This window comes from Pleurodeles waltl, chromosome 8 (assembly GCF_031143425.1).
Source record: "Pleurodeles waltl isolate 20211129_DDA chromosome 8, aPleWal1.hap1.20221129, whole genome shotgun sequence".
Lineage (NCBI taxonomy): Eukaryota > Metazoa > Chordata > Amphibia > Caudata > Salamandridae > Pleurodeles > Pleurodeles waltl.
The window spans coordinates 687,228,958-687,246,634 of NC_090447.1; the positions used below are offsets into that span (position 1 = coordinate 687,228,958).

A 17,677-nucleotide genomic window follows, 5' to 3' on the forward strand; every position below is an offset into this window, starting at 1 on the left:
GGCCTTTCCAGGTTCTTCCACTTAGAAAATGAAGACTCTCTTGGGAAAGGTTAGTCTCATCCTCTTTCGTTTGGGGGGGGGTTGTGTAAGGAAATGCCTCCTTGGCATGGTTGCCCCCTGACTTTTTGCCTTTGCTGATGCTATGTTTACAATTGAAAGTGTGCTGAGGCCTGCTAACCAGGCCCCAGCACCAGTGTTCTTTCCCTAACCTGTACTTTTGTATCCACAATTGGCAGACCCTGGCATCCAGATAAGTCCCTTGTAACTGGTACTTCTAGTACCAAGGGCCCTGATGCCAAGGAAGGTCTCTAAGGGATGCAGCATGTCTTATGCCACCCTGGAGACCTCTCACTCAGCACAGACACACTGCTTGCCAGCTTGTGTGTGCTAGTGAGGACAAAACGAGTAAGTCGACATGGCACTCCCCTCCGGGTGCCATGCCAGCCTCTCACTGCCTATGCAGTATAGGTAAGACACCCCTCTAGCAGGCCTTACAGCCCTAAGGCAGGGTGCACTATACCATAGGTGAGGGTACCAGTGCATGAGCATGGTACCCCTACAGTGTCTAAACAAAACCTTAGACATTGTAAGTGCAGGGTAGCCATAAGAGTATATGGTCTGGGAGTCTGTCAAACACGAACTCCACAGCACCATAATGGCTACACTGAAAACTGGGAAGTTTGGTATCAAACTTCTCAGCACAATAAATGCACACTGATGCCAGTGTACATTTTATTGTAAAATACACCACAGAGGGCACCTTAGAGGTGCCCCCTGAAACTTAACCGACTGTCTGTGTAGGCTGACTAGTTCCAGCAGCCTGCCACACCAGAGACATGTTGCTGGCCCCATGGGGAGAGTGCCTTTGTCACTCTGAGGCCAGTAACAAAGCCTGCACTGGGTGGAGATGCTAACACCTCCCCCAGGCAGGAGCTGTGACACCTGGCGGTGAGCCTCAAAGGCTCACCCCTTTGTCACAGCCCAGCAGGGCACTCCAGCTTAGTGGAGTTGCCCGCCCCCTCCGGCCACGGCCCCCACTTTTGGCGGCAAGGCTGGAGGGAACAAAGAAAGCAACAAGGAGGAGTCACTGGCCAGTCAGGACAGCCCCTAAGGTGTCCTGAGCTGAGGTGACTCTGACTTTTAGAAATCCTCCATCTTGCAGATGGAGGATTCCCCCAATAGGGTTAGGATTGTGACCCCCTCCCCTTGGGAGGAGGCACAAAGAGGGTGTACCCACCCTCAGGGCTAGTAGCCATTGGCTACTAACCCCCCAGACCTAAACACGCCCTTAAATTTAGTATTTAAGGGCTACCCTGAACCCTAGAAAATTAGATTCCTGCAACTACAAGAAGAAGGACTGCCTAGCTGAAAAACCCCTGCAGAGGAAGACCAGAAGACGACAACTGCCTTGGCTCCAGAAACTCACCGGCCTGTCTCCTGCCTTCCAAAGATCCTGCTCCAGCGACGCCTTCCAAAGGGACCAGCGACCTCGACATCCTCTGAGGACTGCCCCTGCTTCGAAAAGACAAGAAACTCCCGAGGACAGCGGACCTGCTCCAAGAAAAGCTGCAACTTTGTTTCCAGCAGCTTTAAAGAACCCTGCAAGCTCCCCGCAAGAAGCGTGAGACTTGCAACACTGCACCCGGCGACCCCGACTCGGCTGGTGGCGATCCAACACCTCAGGAGGGACCCCAGGACTACTCTGATACTGTGAGTACCAAAACCTGTCCCCCCTGAGCCCCCACAGCGCCGCCTGCAGAGGGAATCCCGAGGCTTCCCCTGACCGCGACTCTTTGAACCTAAAGTCCCGACGCCTGGGAGAGACCCTGCACCCGCAGCCCCCAGGACCTGAAGGACCGGACTTTCACTGGAGAAGTGACCCCCAGGAGTCCCTCTCCCTTGCCCAAGTGGAGGTTTCCCCGAGGAATCCCCCCCTTGCCTGCCTGCAGCGCTGAAGAGATCCCGAGATCTCTCATAGACTAACATTACAAACCCGACGCTTGTTTCTACACTGCACCCGGCCGCCCCCGCGCTGCTGAGGGTGAAATTTCTGTGTGGACTTGTGTCCCCCCCGGTGCCCTACAAAACCCCCCTGGTCTGCCCTCCGAAGACGCGGGTACTTACCTGCAAGCAGACCGGAACCGGGGCACCCCCTTTCTCTCCATTCTAGCCTATGTGTTTTGGGCACCACTTTGAACTCTGCACCTGACCGGCCCTGAGCTGCTGGTGTGGTGACTTTGGGGTTGCTCTGAACCCCCAACGGTGGGCTACCTTGGACCAAGAACTGAACCCTGTAAGTGTCTTACTTACCTGGTAAAACTAACAAATACTTACCTCCCCTAGGAACTGTGAAAATTGCACTAAGTGTCCACTTTTAAAACAGCTATTTGTGAATAACTTGAAAAGTATACATGCAATTTTGATGATTTGAAGTTCCTAAAGTACTTACCTGCAATACCTTTCGAATGAGCTATTACATGTAGAATTTGAACCTGTGGTTCTTAAAATAAACTAAGAAAAGATATTTTTCTATATAAAAACCTATTGGCTGGATTTGTCTCTGAGTGTGTGTACCTCATTTATTGTCTATGTGTATGTACAACAAATGCTTAACACTACTCCTTGGATAAGCCTACTGCTCGACCACACTACCACAAAATAGAGCATTAGTATTATCTATTTTTTACCACTATTTTACCTCTAAGGGGAACCCTTGGACTCTGTGCATGCTATTCCTTACTTTGAAATAGCACATACAGAGCCAACTTCCTACAGTGTTCTATCAAATGTTGCATCTCATCCCAGTGAGCTCTGTCATATCTTGCCAAAAGCGCTTGTGAATTGGCAATACGCCATTGGTTTGCTGCTTGTGCTGAAACCCTTTTGCCCGCAGCATCAAATTTGCGACTCTCTTTGTCTGGAGGTGGTGCGTCTCCCGAGGTATGAGAGTTTGCTCTCTTACGAGCTACCCCGACAACTACTGAGTCTGGAGTTAACTGCGTTGTAATATAAACAGGATCTGTTGGCGGTGGCTTGTACTTTTTCTCCACCCTTGGAGTTATGGCTCGGCCTTTAACAGGATCCTGAAAGATTTGTTTTGAATGTTTTAGCATTCCTGGGAGCATAGGTAGTCTTTGGTACTGGCTATGAGTGGAGGTTAGCGTGTTAAACAAGAAGTCATCCTCAATTGGTTCTGAATGCAAGGTGACGTTATGGAAAGCAGCTGCCCTTGCGATCACCTGCGTGTAAGATGTACTGTCCTCAGGAGGGGACGGCCTGGTAGGGTACGAGTCTGGGCTGTTGTCCGATACTGGAGCATCGTAAAGGTCCCATGCATCGGGATCATCTTGACTCATGGCAGTATGAGTCGGGGAGTGCATCAGTGGAGGAGTTGCTACTGGTGATGTGTGCACTGATGGTGGTGGAGAAGGTGGTGGAGTTGTTTTCTTTGCCACCTTTGCCTGTGGCTCCTTGTCCTTTTCGTGTAAGGCAAGTTTTCTTTTTGTTTTAATTGGAGGAAGAGTGGTTATCTTCCCTGTGTCTTGATGAATGTGGAGCCTCCTTAGAGTATAGTCTGGCTCTACAGCTTGAAGTTCCTCTCCAAATCTATGTTTTTTCATTTGTGAGGCTAATCCTTGTTCCTCTGTATAGGAACCTGTTCTCGGCTCTGAGGCAAGATGTTTCAGAACCGAAACTTTTTCGGAGGTCTTTTTAGACTCCGAAGAAACCTTTGTAATTTTCGGCGTGGTGGTGTCTCGGTGCCGAATTTGTTCGGTGCTGCTGTCACGGTGCCGAAATTTCTCAGAGCCGATGTCTCGGGTCCGAGATTGCTGTGTGGCGGTATCTCGACCGGAGTCGGATGACTTCGACACCAGCGTGCCCTTTTTCGGTGCCTTGGCTCGGTCACCGCTTTTTTGGGTTAAGCCATGGCCTGTTGGCAGTGGCGTCCCCTGGGCTCTTGTTGACTCCTCGTGAGTCTTATGTTTCGACGTCTTACTCACTGTTTTCGGCGTTTCTTCAGCCTCGAGCTCTTCCGAGTCCGATTCGTGGATAGAGAAAGCTTCCTCTTCTTCCTCGAAACGCTCTTGTTCTGTCGGCGTCTATGCCATCTGCAGTCTTCTGGCTCTTCGGTCTCTTAACGTCTTTCTGGACTGAAATGCTCGACAGGCCTCACAAGTATCTTCCTTGTGCTCTGGGGACAAGCACAAGTTACAGACCAGATGCTGATCCGTATACAGATACTTGTTATGGCATTTTGGACAGAAGCGGAATGGGGTCCGTTCCATCAGCCTTGAATTCACACGTGGCCGGGCCGACCAGGCCACGACGGGGGATCGAAAAAACCCCGAAGGGCCACAGGAACTCTTCTAAATTCGGTGTCGATCTGTTGTAACTAACCCGATACCGAACGCAAACAATACCAACGTTTTTTCCGAGATTCTAACTAACTTTCCGACCCGAAACACGGAGCGAAAAGGAACACGTCCGAACCCGATGGCGGAAAAAAAACAATCTAAGATGAAGTTGACGCCCATGCGCAATGGAGTCGAAATGGGAGGAGTCCCTCGGTCTCGTGACTCGAAAAGACTTCTTCGAAGAAAAACAACTTGTAACACTCCGAGCCCAACACCAGATGTCGGGATGTGCACAGCATGTGTATCTGCAGCTACACATGCCATCGAACATATATATATATATATATATATACACACACACACACACACACACACATACACACACAGCGTAGAGCCCTGATTGGTTGACTAAATGCTTATGGGATTTGTAGTTTAAAGTTTAGCTGTATTTCACTGGCTGCTGTTTTGACAGTAAAGTAAAGAGAAAGCATAATCCTCGCCTCCGTGTCTTTAATAGAATCTAAAATTCTTGATGCGATAGCAAGAAATGTTTTAATTCTGCTTGCAAGTTTCCATCAGGAATCCTCTGCAACTACTTCTTCATCCTCTGACCTCTGATCAACCGCAGACTGCAAGAGGAACCACTGTAACTGCAACAAAGTATCCAGAAGGGCTACTTTGACTCTGCAACTTCAGCTCCAGCCAGCAACAGTTTCCACAGTGTGCACGCTCTGGGGACTCCATCTTCATCCTGCACCCAAAGAACCTAAGAAATCTCCCGTGGAGTGACGAGTCACTTCCCTGCTCCAGCAAGCAACTTCTAAGACAACGGCTGGTTCTCTTGGACTCCTCTCCTGGCGACGAGCGTGCTCCTTAGAACAGAGGTGGTGGATCCCTTCGACACAAACTGTCCTAAGGTCATGCTGTCCAAATTTGGAGGAGGTAAGAGCTTGCCTTCCCAGTTTGCGACAGTACCCCTGTACACCGCGTCATCTTCACCTCCCTGAGACCTCTGTGCACTATTTGCAAGAACCCTTTGTGCACAGCCTGGTCCGAGTCACCAGCACTCTATCCTGCAATGCTCAACTCGCTGAGTTGTTCTCCGGCGGCGTAGGACCTTCTTTTGTAGTGCTGCAACCACAGCAATTCGCACCTTCTTTGTCCCCGTGTCCTGGGACCTCCGTAGGTGCTGCCTGGTCATCTGTGGGTTTCCTCCAGTGTTGGGAGCCCCCTCTGCCTCCTCAGTCTGAGTTGAGGGCTCCAGGTCCCTCCTGGGTCCAGGCAGCACCACTTTGTCGCAACATTGCAGCGACATTGCTTGAACCAAGGCTTGTTGGACGAATCCAGCGCCGAAATCCGCCTGCATCCAACATCTCCACGTGGGCCATCCATTGCATCACGCACGTACACGCAGCCATCTTCCTTGGTGCTCTTCTGCAGTCTTCTTCCAACCAGAGACTCCTCTTTTGCACCATCTTCTAGGTTGGCAGGGGCTCCTGTCCTTCCTGGAATCTTCTGCGACTTCTGGACTTGGTCTCCTCTCCATAGGTCTTCAGGTCCAGGAATCCACCAATTGTTGCTTGCAGTCTTGCTTGGTTCTTGCTATAATTCTAATCAAGACTTGTAGTGTGTCCTGAGGAAATTTGCAGTACTTTACTCCTACTTTCCTGGGCTCTGGGGTGGGGTATTTTACTCACCTTTGTGGTATTCTTACTGTCCCAGCGATTCTCTACACACTACACTTGTCTGGGGGGGGGGGGGGAATTTGTGATTCGCATTCCAATTTCTTAGTATATGGTTTGTGTTGCCCCTAGATCTATTGTCTCCAATTGCATTCTATAGCATTTCCTATTGTTTGCACTACCCTATGTCTAACTACTTACCTTATTTTGGTGTCTAGTGTATATAGTGTGTATAATACTTACCTCCAGAGGGAGCATTGCCTCAGATATTTTTGGCCTTGTGTCACTGAAAATAAAGTGCCTTTATTTTTGGTAACACAGAGTATTGTCTTTTATTGTGTATAACTACTGCGTAACTATAGTGGTATTGTAGGAGCTTTGCATGTCTCCTAGTTCAGCCTAAGCTGCTCTGCTACAGCTACCTCTATCAGCCTAAGCTGCTAGACAACTACTACATTTCACTAATAAGGGATAACCGAACCTGGTATAAGGTGTAAGTACCCAAGGTACCCACTACAAACCAGGCCAGCCTCCTACACTGGTACTGAACAGAACTACTTTGTGTACGAATATGCTCCTTGTGGAAGAGAAGAATGTGTTCACTCACAGTAAAGCCTGCCGATAGAGAGAAAAAGAAGTTCAATAAAAACAAAATGTGTTTGTTAACGCTAGACCTAATTAGGGACCCGATTCACTAAAGTGCAGCCATGTTATATATCTTTGAATTAGTGGCTTTCATGAATTCACAAGAACTTTCAGAAGTAGACCACAACTACTAGAAAATATTTGTGAACTGTATTTTAGCATGAGAAAATGTGCATGTGTAGATTTGCTGATGTGAAAATCTATTCAGCATTTACAAGTTTACTTTCTCTCCAACCACTTTTTTTCCCAACCCTGGAAGAACTACTTATTCCATTGTCAGCAATAAATTTCCAGCCTTTCTTATTATGAGAAAAGAGTAGAGAAGGGATGGTGAAAATCCTTAAACATGCAAGTTAGTAGGTTTGCAGACCCAAATGCATTCCAGCCCTGGAACTATTGCTTACTGCTTTCTCCAGCCCCAATATGTAGATCAGCAGAAAGATGGCAAAACAAGGTAATTGCGATAGTAGGGATTGAAATTACAAGTATTCAAGCCCTACTATATTAGGTAGCCCTGGCATAATCAGAGAAGTTATTATCAGAGCTCTTACATGAGATTGCTGTCAGATTTAAGAAGCAATCTGTCCCATGGACGAGTAGGTATTTTATTAAATTCCAGAACCCTGTAATCAGTCAAACAAAACGTTATTTGGCCAAGTCAGAAAAGCAGAAAAGCATGACAAAACAACATACAGTACATTGTCATAATTTAAAAAAAAAAAACACATCTTAAAAAACAGATTGAATTATTATATATATATATATACACACACACATACATATATATATACACACACACATACATATACACACACACGAGACCAAAATACAAGCAAATATAGCAGAAAATAAATGAAAAAAAAAAATCACACTTTTTCCATATACAGGAGACTGATCTAATGTCATTTAAAATAGTTTAACAGATATTAGGGGATCCTAAGCGTTAAAAATAAATTAGCCCCTCAGCATGGCGCCTCAAACTCTTACTACGCGAAATGGGGGCCAAAAAGGAAAGTCTAGGTACAGGGGGCAAAACAGCACAAAGTGACTAGTGCATTGCGTAACGAAATAGCATGCACAAGGAGGTAGGGCCTGGTGCCCCTGACTCTGACAAAGGGAAAGCAAACTTTCGATGCAGCATCCCCAATCTCAGAGTTAACCAATGGTGATAAATTCAATTAATAATCCAGCCTAGATACGGCTCGGTAGAACATGATGTGGAAACCACAGCATATTTGGCAACCAAAACCACTACCAGAACCTCATCAATGCGCATGTCTCTGCAGTATGCCAAATAACTGTCTTTGGCACATAACTTGTGCTTATGCTCAATAATATGGGGATTTTCAAATAACTTAAACCCAATTTTTTTTTTTTAAAGGAATCTTTCAAGTATGAAAGCCACAGTATTGAGTCTGTCCTATGTAGTGCCAGGCAGTCTGTGATTCAAGTTCTAGTTACACCTGCTTCAGGTGTGCTCCATATTTTAATCCAGATCAATAACTGGGCCAAGCCAATCAAGCCTTCCAAAAATAATAACTCTAGCTTTCTGGGGCATATAAATGTGGCAGTTTCTCCTGGTACGGTTAACAGTCTACAAGTAAATCGTTTTTCAACTCTTTGGAGGATATCCGCTCTACTATACCCCCACAGGCGCGTCGTATGTTTCCCCTGCTAGGCACATACTCCTGTAAAGGTTCAGCATCTCTGCTATCTGCTTTTTTTTTTTTTTTTTTTTTTTAAACTGTGTGGCAAATCTAAAAATGGCCTTGTTATTACTGGTCAAACACTGGACTCCACATGTTAGAAGGTGAGTCGAGCTGAGGCTTTGAGTAAAAAGAATCCCCAAATAATTAAAACTTTTCTAAATTGCACTCCCCCATGTTAAAACACTTAGACTTTGTACCAGGATGACCACAAGTCAAGATATAAGATTTAGAATAGTTTATTTTAAGATCCAAGTCATTCACAAAAGCTAAGAAAAGGTCCAGCAAAGTCTGGAGAACGTTTGCTGTATGGGCAATTAACACTGCATCGTCTTCATACAGTAAGTCTGGGAGGGGCTTGCCCCCCATGCGAGGGATGTCCTTTCCCTTTTCAATTAAAAAAATATTTATCCCGTTTATATACATCAGGAAAAACAAGGGAGCCAAAATGCACCCCTGCATAACTCCCTGTGTGGAGGAAATGCTGAGTGAACATTCTCCTGCCGGACCATACCTAACCCTAACTGTAAGATCTTGATGCAGGATCTTGATAAGTGTTAGAAGATCAGGCTCCACCTCTATATTTGCCATTTGATCCCATAATTTGAAACGGTTGACCAGGTCAAAAGCGCTTAAAAAGTAAATAAAAGCAAAGTGCACAGAACTTTTTTGCACCAACATTTTTGCCCACAAATAAAATAATGATTAAGGCATCCTTCGATGGTCCCTATGCAAAGGCTAAAGCCAAACTGGACATCTGTCAAAATATTTTGAGCCCACTCTTCAAGACGAGACAAAGCACGCCCAAGAATTTTAGCAGTAGAATCAATTCAAGAAATGGGACGGTAACAACTAGGGTTGGACCGATGCCCTTCCTTAAATATCAGGACTATGGTAGCAGATCTCCAGGAATCTGGAATGGGACACAGAACAGCTGATCTAAGAACATTAGTAAGAAGAGGGGCCCACATGTGGAAGTTAAATTTCAACATATCTACAGGGACTCCATCTGGGCAAGGGGCCTTACTCAGGATCACAAAAACATGGGGCAGAGTGTAAAAGCAGCTAAACTAATCCTGCACACACAATATAAAAAAAAGGGAATTCTATATTGCAAATAAAGTGCAACTTAATTGCAACACAACAACTGAAGTGCTGATGCTCTGTAGTTCTTATGAACTGGACTCTCATAATGTCAATATTTCACTTCATCAAACAAGGTAAGTAAAAAGGAGCAGCAAAGCTTGACACAGTAACAGGTATGAAAAGGCGTTGCAAGGAAAGAAAAGACTAACACACACCTTTGACTTGAACTTCATGAGCTTGAATTTATCTGCAATGCGCTCATTGAACTCCTGGTACACATTCACCATGGAAACAGGCAATCCAGTGTCCTTGCCTGAAGAAAGATCCATTTGCTTGCAGAAATATGGAAAAAAAACAGCATTAGAAATAAAGGACAAATGTAAATTAATTGTTTGACAAAGACGAAAGAGAAGACCATATCATGCAAAATGTTTTACAAATCTGGCTAATAGGAATTTTAATTCCAAGGGAACCAAAACTGCGGGGAAGCACAGGTTTAGGTTGGCATTAAAGGGTTCGGATGGATGTATAATTTAGTGAGTACTCGAAGTGAGTTCTTCAGAATTTCCCAAAAACAAATGACAAATCCAGTAGATAGGCCTTTATTTCCGTGTGATTTATTATACAGACAAGCATTCAATTCATTTCAGAGGTGAATGATAAGGCTGAGCATCCACTGTTAGAATGTCTACATTGACTATCATATTACTAATATGTAACTAAGTATATTCTTCAAGGTACATCATCAACTATTTGTGACAGCAGGAAAGCACAAGTTACTATTATTTTATAGTGAAATTGTCAGGCCTTAAAAAGTTGTGCGATTGTGCCAGCACACCATGGTTTGCATTATAAATCCCATTGTATTAAAAATATCTTCAAAACTCAAAGATTAATCAATTGATTACGAAATCGAAGCAATGAGAAAACATACACAATTTGACAATTTAGTTATGTGAAACAGTCTTCTGAAAGAGAGGGATTCAAGAATACATTGGAAGAAATATGCTTCACATTATCAACACTTGCAATTATAACTTTATAACTATCATCTGCTGGGAGAGACCAACAATCTTCCCAAAAAATACCAACGTGCTGTGGTCCATCACAAAAATATATGAAAAAAAAAATTATATATATATATATATATATATATATATATATATATAAATAATGCAAAAAACAAAGGAGAACTCTGGGAAGTTCCCAATTTTAGGTGGAGAGCTGCTCTAGTAAGGAGCACCCTGCAACACCAGCGACACTCTAGATTTGCTCACCTCAAATGTCTGCTTATCTAGCAAAGTCTTTAAGCATAGGATTAGCACAGTGCTATCCTCGCCGAGCTAGATAGTGACAAAGTATTTTGCCATTTGTACAGAAAAATCTTTAGGCATAGGATTGACACCGTGTCATCCTTGCCGAGCTGTAAAATGACAAAAGCCATTTACCACTCCAGGCACAGTATTACAGCTTTGGACTGGTCAAATACCGTCCAAGCCAACTCTGGGAAGTTCACAATTTTAGGTGTACACTTACCCAGTGTACATCTATTCGGGGCATGTAGTGCTGCAGATTCACATGCTATGCATAGCTCTTCCGACATCTAGTGTTGGGCTCGGAGTGTTACAAGTTTTTTTTCTTCGAAGAAGTCTTTTCGGAGTCACAGGATTGAGTGACTCCTCCTCTCAATTCCATTGCACATGAGCATCAACTCCATTGTTTGATTGTTTTCCCGCAGAGGATGAAGGAAGGAGTGAGAGTATAGAAATACAAAGATGTCCATGCAAATGTAAATGTATATACATATGTACAAATGTTAGAACGTAAACCACTACAGGCTTCCGGGGAGGAGGGAGGGTGCATGTGAATCTGCAGCACTACATGCCACGAACTGATGTACACTGGGTAAGTGACATTTTCCGTTCAATGGCATGTGTAGCTGCAGATACTACAAACCAATTAGTCCTCCCAAAAAGCGGTGGATAGCCTGTAGGAGTTGAAGTTGTTTGAAATAATGTCTTTAAGACAGCCTGGCCTACAGTGGCTTGTTGCTGTGAGAACATCAACACAGTAGTGTTTTGTAAATGTATGGAGAGTTGACCATGTAGCTGCTTTACATTTATCCACCATTGGTATGTTTCCTAAAAATGAAATTGACGCACCTTTCTTTCTTGTAGAATGTGCTTTAGGAATGATCAAAAGTTGCCTTTTTGCTTTGACATATTTGTACGCATCTAACAATCCATCTTGCTAAACCTTTTTTTGATTTAGGATTGCCTGCATGTGGCTGTTGGAAAGCAACAAAAAGTTGCTTTGTTTTCCTAAAATATTTAGTTCTGTCTATATAGTACATAAGAGCTCTTTTGAGATCTACGGTATGAAGAGCTCTTTCTGCCACAGAGTCTGGCTGTTGAAAGACGACTGGCAATTCCACTGTTTGGTTGATATGAAATGGAGATACTACTTTTGGCAGAAATTTGGGATTTGTTCTAAGTACAACCTTATGTTTGTGCACTTGGAAAAAAGGTTCTTCAAGAGCGAATGCTTGTATTTCACTAACTCTTCTTAAAGAATTAATAGCTACAAGGAAGGCAACCTTCCATATTAAAAACTGAATTTGACAAGAGTGCATGGTTTCAACAGGTGGTCCCATGAGTCTGGTAAGTACGATATTTAAATTCCACGATGGGACAGGTGGTGTTCTAGGGGGAATAATGAGTTTTAGTACTTCCATGAAGGCTTTAGTAACAGGAATTCTAAATAGAGAAGTATGTTGAATAGTCTTTAAGTATGCAGATATTGCAGTAAGGTGCATCTTCATGGATGAGAAAGCCAAATTTGATTTCTGCAAATGAAGTAAATAACATACAATATATTGTATAGATGCTGTAAGTGGATCTATGTTTTTAGATTGACAGTAGTGGACAAATCTTTTCCACTTGTTTGCGTAGCATTGTCTAGTAGTAGGTTTACATGCTTGTTTAATTACTTCCATACATTCTGGTGGAAGGTTTAGGGTAACCAAATTCTATGACTTCAGGAGCCAAATCGCTAGATTGAGAGCATTGGGGTTTGGATGCCTGATTTGACCTTTATTTTGTGTTAACAAATCTGGTCTGTTTGGGAGTTTTGAATGAGGTACTACAGACAGATCTAGCAGTGTTGTGTACCAATGCTGACGTGTCCATGTTGGTGCTATGAGTAACATGGTGAGTGATGTTTGACGTAGTTTGCTGACTAGAAAGGGAAAAAGTGGGAGAGGGGGAAAAGCGTAAGAAAATATCCCTGACCAACTGATCTATAGAGCATTGCCCTTGGATAGGAGATGTGGGTATCTGGATGAGAAGTTTTGGCATTTTGCGTTTTCGCTTGTTGCGAATAGATCTATGTCTGGTGTTCCCCACTTTTGAAAGTACTTTTGAAGTACTTGGGAGTGAATCTCCCATTCGTGTGTTTGTTGGTGATTTTTGCTGAGGAGATCTGCCACCTGATTGTCTATCCCATGAATACATTGTGCTAGTAAATGAATTTGATTGTGAATTGCCCATTTCCAAATTGTTTGGGCTAGAAGGAGCAGCCGAGATTAATGTGTCCCTCCCAGTTTGTTGAGATAATACATGGTTGTCATTTTGTCTGTTTTTATGAGAACATTCTTCTGTTTGAGAAGAGGTTGAAACACTTAGGGCAAGAAACACAGCTAATAATTCCTAATGGTTTATGTGTAGCTGTTTCTGTTTGACATTCCTTTGCCCTTGTATGGTCTGATTGTTTAGGTGAGCTCCCCAACCGATCACTGATGCATCTGTTGTAATTATGGTCTGAGGCACATGGTCTTGAAACGACCGCCCCTTCATTAGATTGCAGCGATTCCACCATTGAAGGGACATCTGTGTTTGGAGGTCCATCAACACTAGATCTTGAAGTTGACCGTGTGCTTGTGACCATTGTTGTGCAAGGCAGAGCTGTAAGGGCCTTATGTTTAGTTTTGCATGTGGGACTATTGCTATGTAAGATGCCATCATTCCTAGAATCTTCAGGATGAATCTTACAGTGTATTGCTGACTTGGTTGTATGAGTGGTATTAGATTTTGTAAAGCTTGTATCCTTTGTATATTTGGATAAGTTAGGGCTAGTTGAGTATTTAGGATAGCACCTAGGTACGGTGGTACTTGTGCTGCTTGAAGGTGTGATGTTTGGTAATTTAGAGAGAAACCCAGGGTGTGCAGTGTTTCTATCACATAACAAGTGTGTTTTTGGCATTCTGTAAGATTGCTTAATTTTATTAGCCAATCGTCTAGATATGGAAAGACAGGAATGTGTTGTCTTCTTAAGTAGGCAGCTACTACTGCTAGACACTTTGTGAACACTCTTCGAGCTGTTGTTATGCCAAATGGCAACACCTTGAACTGGTAGTGTTTTCCTGCTATGACAAACCTGAGGTATTTTTTGTGAGCTGGACAGATGGGTATGTGGAAATACGCATCTTTGAGATCTAGAGCAGTCATGTAATCTTGTTTTTGTAGTAGTGGAATAACATCTTGCAGAGTTATCATGTGAAAATGCTCTAACAGGATGTGTAGACTGAGAGGCCTGAGGTCTAATATGGGCCTGAGGGTGCCATCTTTTGGGGGAATTAGGAAGTATAGTGAGTATACTCCTGTTCCTTGTTGAGAATGTGGAACTAGTTCTAATGCTTGTTTTAATAGTAGAGATTGTACCTCTTGTTGTAACAGAACTGTATGTTCGGGGGACAATTTGTGATATCGTGTTGGGATGTTTAGAGGGGTGGAGATTAATTCTAGGCTACAGCCACTGCGGATACGTGATAAAACCAATTGTCTGTGGTAATATTTTGCCAATGAGAATGTAATTGCTGTAGTCTTCTCCCCACAGGAGATGTGTGGAGTGGAAGGAAGTCACTGTTTAGGTTGTGTTGTTGTCGGTTTAGAGGTTTGGAATTTACCTCTATTTCTGAAGTATTGGCCTCTATAAGATCCTCTAAACACCTCACTGATACTGTGTTTGTAGTCCTGGCTTTGTTTGGGAGGTGGAAGCCTCTGAGTATTGTGGCTTAAAACCTCCTCGAAACTGTGGTCTGTGAAACGAACCTCTATATGGGGTGGTGTATAAAGCGCCCATCGCTTTCGCAGTATCTGAGTCCTTCCTCAGTTTTTCAATAGTGGTGTCTACTTCTGGGCCAAAGACGTGCTTTTTATCAAAAGGCATGTTGAATTTCTGGTTTAAACTCAGAAGAACGCAGCCATGCACGTCTTCTGATTGTGATGGCAGTGTTTACACTTCTTGCAGCTGTATAAGCAGCATCGAGGGCAGATCTTCTCTGATTATTGCTGATCGCTTGTCCCTCTTCTACTACCTACTGTGCCCTTTTCTGGTGCTCTTTTGGGAGATGCTGTATAATATTTTTGCATTTCATCCCAATGGGCCCTATCATACCTGGCTAGAAGTGCCTGAGAATTTGCAATTGTCCACTGATTTGCTTCTTGTGTAGCAACTCTTCCTTGCGGTGTCAAATTTTCTACTCTCATCAGAAGGCGGTGTGTCGCCTAAAGACTGGCTATTTTGCCCTCTTTCTTGCTGCACTGGCTACCACTGAGTCTGGAGGGACCAGGTGAGGGATGTAATCTGGGTCAGAAGGTGCAGGCTTATACTTCTTATCAATGTGAGGGGTGATAATCCTAGCTTTTACAGGCTCACTAAAAATGTGGTGTGCATGTTTAACCATTCCTGGTAACATTGGGAGACACTGGTACCTGGAATGTGTAGAAGACAGTGTATTAAAGAAAAAAAAAATCTCTTAATGGCTCAGAGTGCATTGTTACTCCATGATAAGCTGCTACCCTGGTTATTACTTGGGTGTATGCAGTGGTGTCTTCTGGAGGAGAAGGTTTTGATGGGTAAATATCTGGGTCATTGTCCGGGATGGGATGGGATCAGGGTCAGAGATCCCATGGGTCTGCTGTACCCCCTTGTGAATACAAAGAATGTGTTGGAGAAGAAGTGGTGGTGGGCTACTCTGAGGTGAGAAAGAGCTGTGGAGATTGAGGAGGGAAAGTATGGAGAGGTAGTGGCTTCTTTTGTTTTTGCACCTTCGCTGGTGGCTGTACAGAGTCTAGTTCCTCTTGGAAAGCCAGCTTTCTTTTTGTTTTTAAAGGAAGTGCAGTGATGATTCTTCCAGTCTCCCTATGAATATGGATTCTGGACTGTCTCATCCATAACCTGTAAAATTGGTTCAATCTCAGGCTCTTTCTCAGAAGTCTTATGAGATTCCATGATTGGTCTTGTAATCGGTGTTAATTTTTTGGAAAGTCCTTGTTCCTCTGTACACGAGAATTTTTTCGGCTCCAAAATGTGTAGTTTTTTCGGTCCCGGAAAAGTAGTTTAAGGTCTCGGCTCCGAAGCAGATTGCCGAATTGTCGACTCCGAGGAATGGGCTCTTTTACTGGAGTCTGAAACTGTGCCTTTAACAGATTTGCTCAACTCCAAAGTGGACAGAGGAGTGGCCTTTTTCGGCACCGCCCATGAAGGACGGTCGCCAACAGTCTTTTTTTCGGGCCGGACCACGGTCTTCCGGCAGTGGTGTACCCAAGGATTAAAAAAAGAAAATTGTGCAGGGGTGTAGGGGCAGAAGCACTCAAATGCTGGCCAGCAACGAAGGGTCTGTTGTCTCCCGATTACTGTTCAGAGTCTGAGTCTCGGATGGAGACTGCTGTCTGCGCCTGCTCTTCCATGTCAAGATGTTCACTGCTTTTAAACACCATTTTGAGTCTTAAGGCTCTGCGATCTCGGAGGGTCTTCTTTGATCATAAAGATAGACCGGCCTCACAATCTTCCTCCCGATGGTACGGAGAAAGGCACAAGTTACAAACCAAGTATTGGTCTGTGAAGGGGTACTTCGCGTGGCACCGAGGGCAGAATCAGAATGGAGGCGGATCCATTAGGCACAAAATGAAGGTTTCGACAGTACTACCGGTTCGATGCTAGATGGGAAACGTGATCAGGTTTTCCGAATCGAAATCTCGGAGCGAAAGGAAACACGTCCGAACCAGACCACGGAAAGAAAACAATCTAACAATGCAGTCGATGCCCATGCGCAATGGAACCGAGAAAAGGAGTCACTCAATCCTGTGACTCTGAAAAGACTTCTTCGAAAAAAAACAACTTGTAACACTCCAAGTTCAACACTAGATGTCGGAAGAGCTATGCATAGCATGTGCATCTGCAGCTACACATGCCATCGAACATATATATTTCATAGGAACCTGTCATAAATATTAAAGGTTTGCATTTGACACCAGTTCATGCAAAGCCTGAAGTAAATTCCTTTTCTTCCAAGCAGATATACCTAAATGGCATCCAACAGCAAAAGACTATCTGCCACAAGAATATGCCAAGACTGTTAGATCCATACTTAGGCTTAGCGATCCAGCAACTTTGAGGAGCAATCGCATTCTGCAGCGCTTTTACCAAAATGGCCAGTTTAGGACAGTGTGAAAACTGTCCATCAATAAAACATTGAATCACGATCAAATGAGGGTTAAGACTTTATAATTTTGTAACATGGGTCATTTCTCCGCAAGGTTTAAATCTAGACAAGGCAATGGAAAAGGTAATCTCATTCACTACAGTGGTCACATGAGTGAAGGAAGATGGGCAGAACACGAGGCCTGTAGGAGGCTGGCCTGGTTTGTAATGGGTACTTAAGGTACTTACACCTTATACCAGGTCCAGTTATCCCTTGTTAGTGAAATGTAGGCAGTGTTCTAGCAGCTTAGGCTGTCTAGAGGTAACTGTAGCAGAGCAGCTTAGGCTTAACTAGGAGACATGCAAAGCTCCTGCAATACCACTATAGTTACACAGTACTTATACACAATAAAAGACAATACTCAGTGTTAACAAAAATAAAGGTACTTTATTTTAGTGAACCAAAGCCAAAACTATCTTAGAGACAATACTCCTGGAGGTAAGTATTATACACAATATATACACTAGACACCAAAATCAGGTAAGTAAATACAATATAATGCAATAGGCCTAGGCACAACACAAATCATATACTAAGAAAGTGGAATGCCAATCACAAATTCCCCCCTAGGCATGTGTAGTGTGTAGAGGGGCGCTTGGAGTGTAAGAAAACACCAAAGGTGAGTAAAATACCCAATCCCCAGAGACCAGGTAAGTAGGA

The 17,677-nt window shown here is 43.8% G+C and overlaps 1 protein-coding gene across 1 annotated transcript in view; it reads right to left on the reverse strand.

Annotated features, from left to right (window-relative positions):
* The window catches only part of POLA1 (DNA polymerase alpha 1, catalytic subunit), a 1,729,782-nt gene that overhangs the window by 1,611,662 nt on the left and 100,443 nt on the right, over window positions 1-17,677 (reverse strand). Inside the window, exon 12 of the mRNA XM_069204808.1 lies at window positions 9,690-9,806. Within this exon, the coding sequence (XP_069060909.1) occupies window positions 9,690-9,806 (117 nt within the window). The remainder of the gene's footprint in view (window positions 1-9,689; window positions 9,807-17,677) is intronic.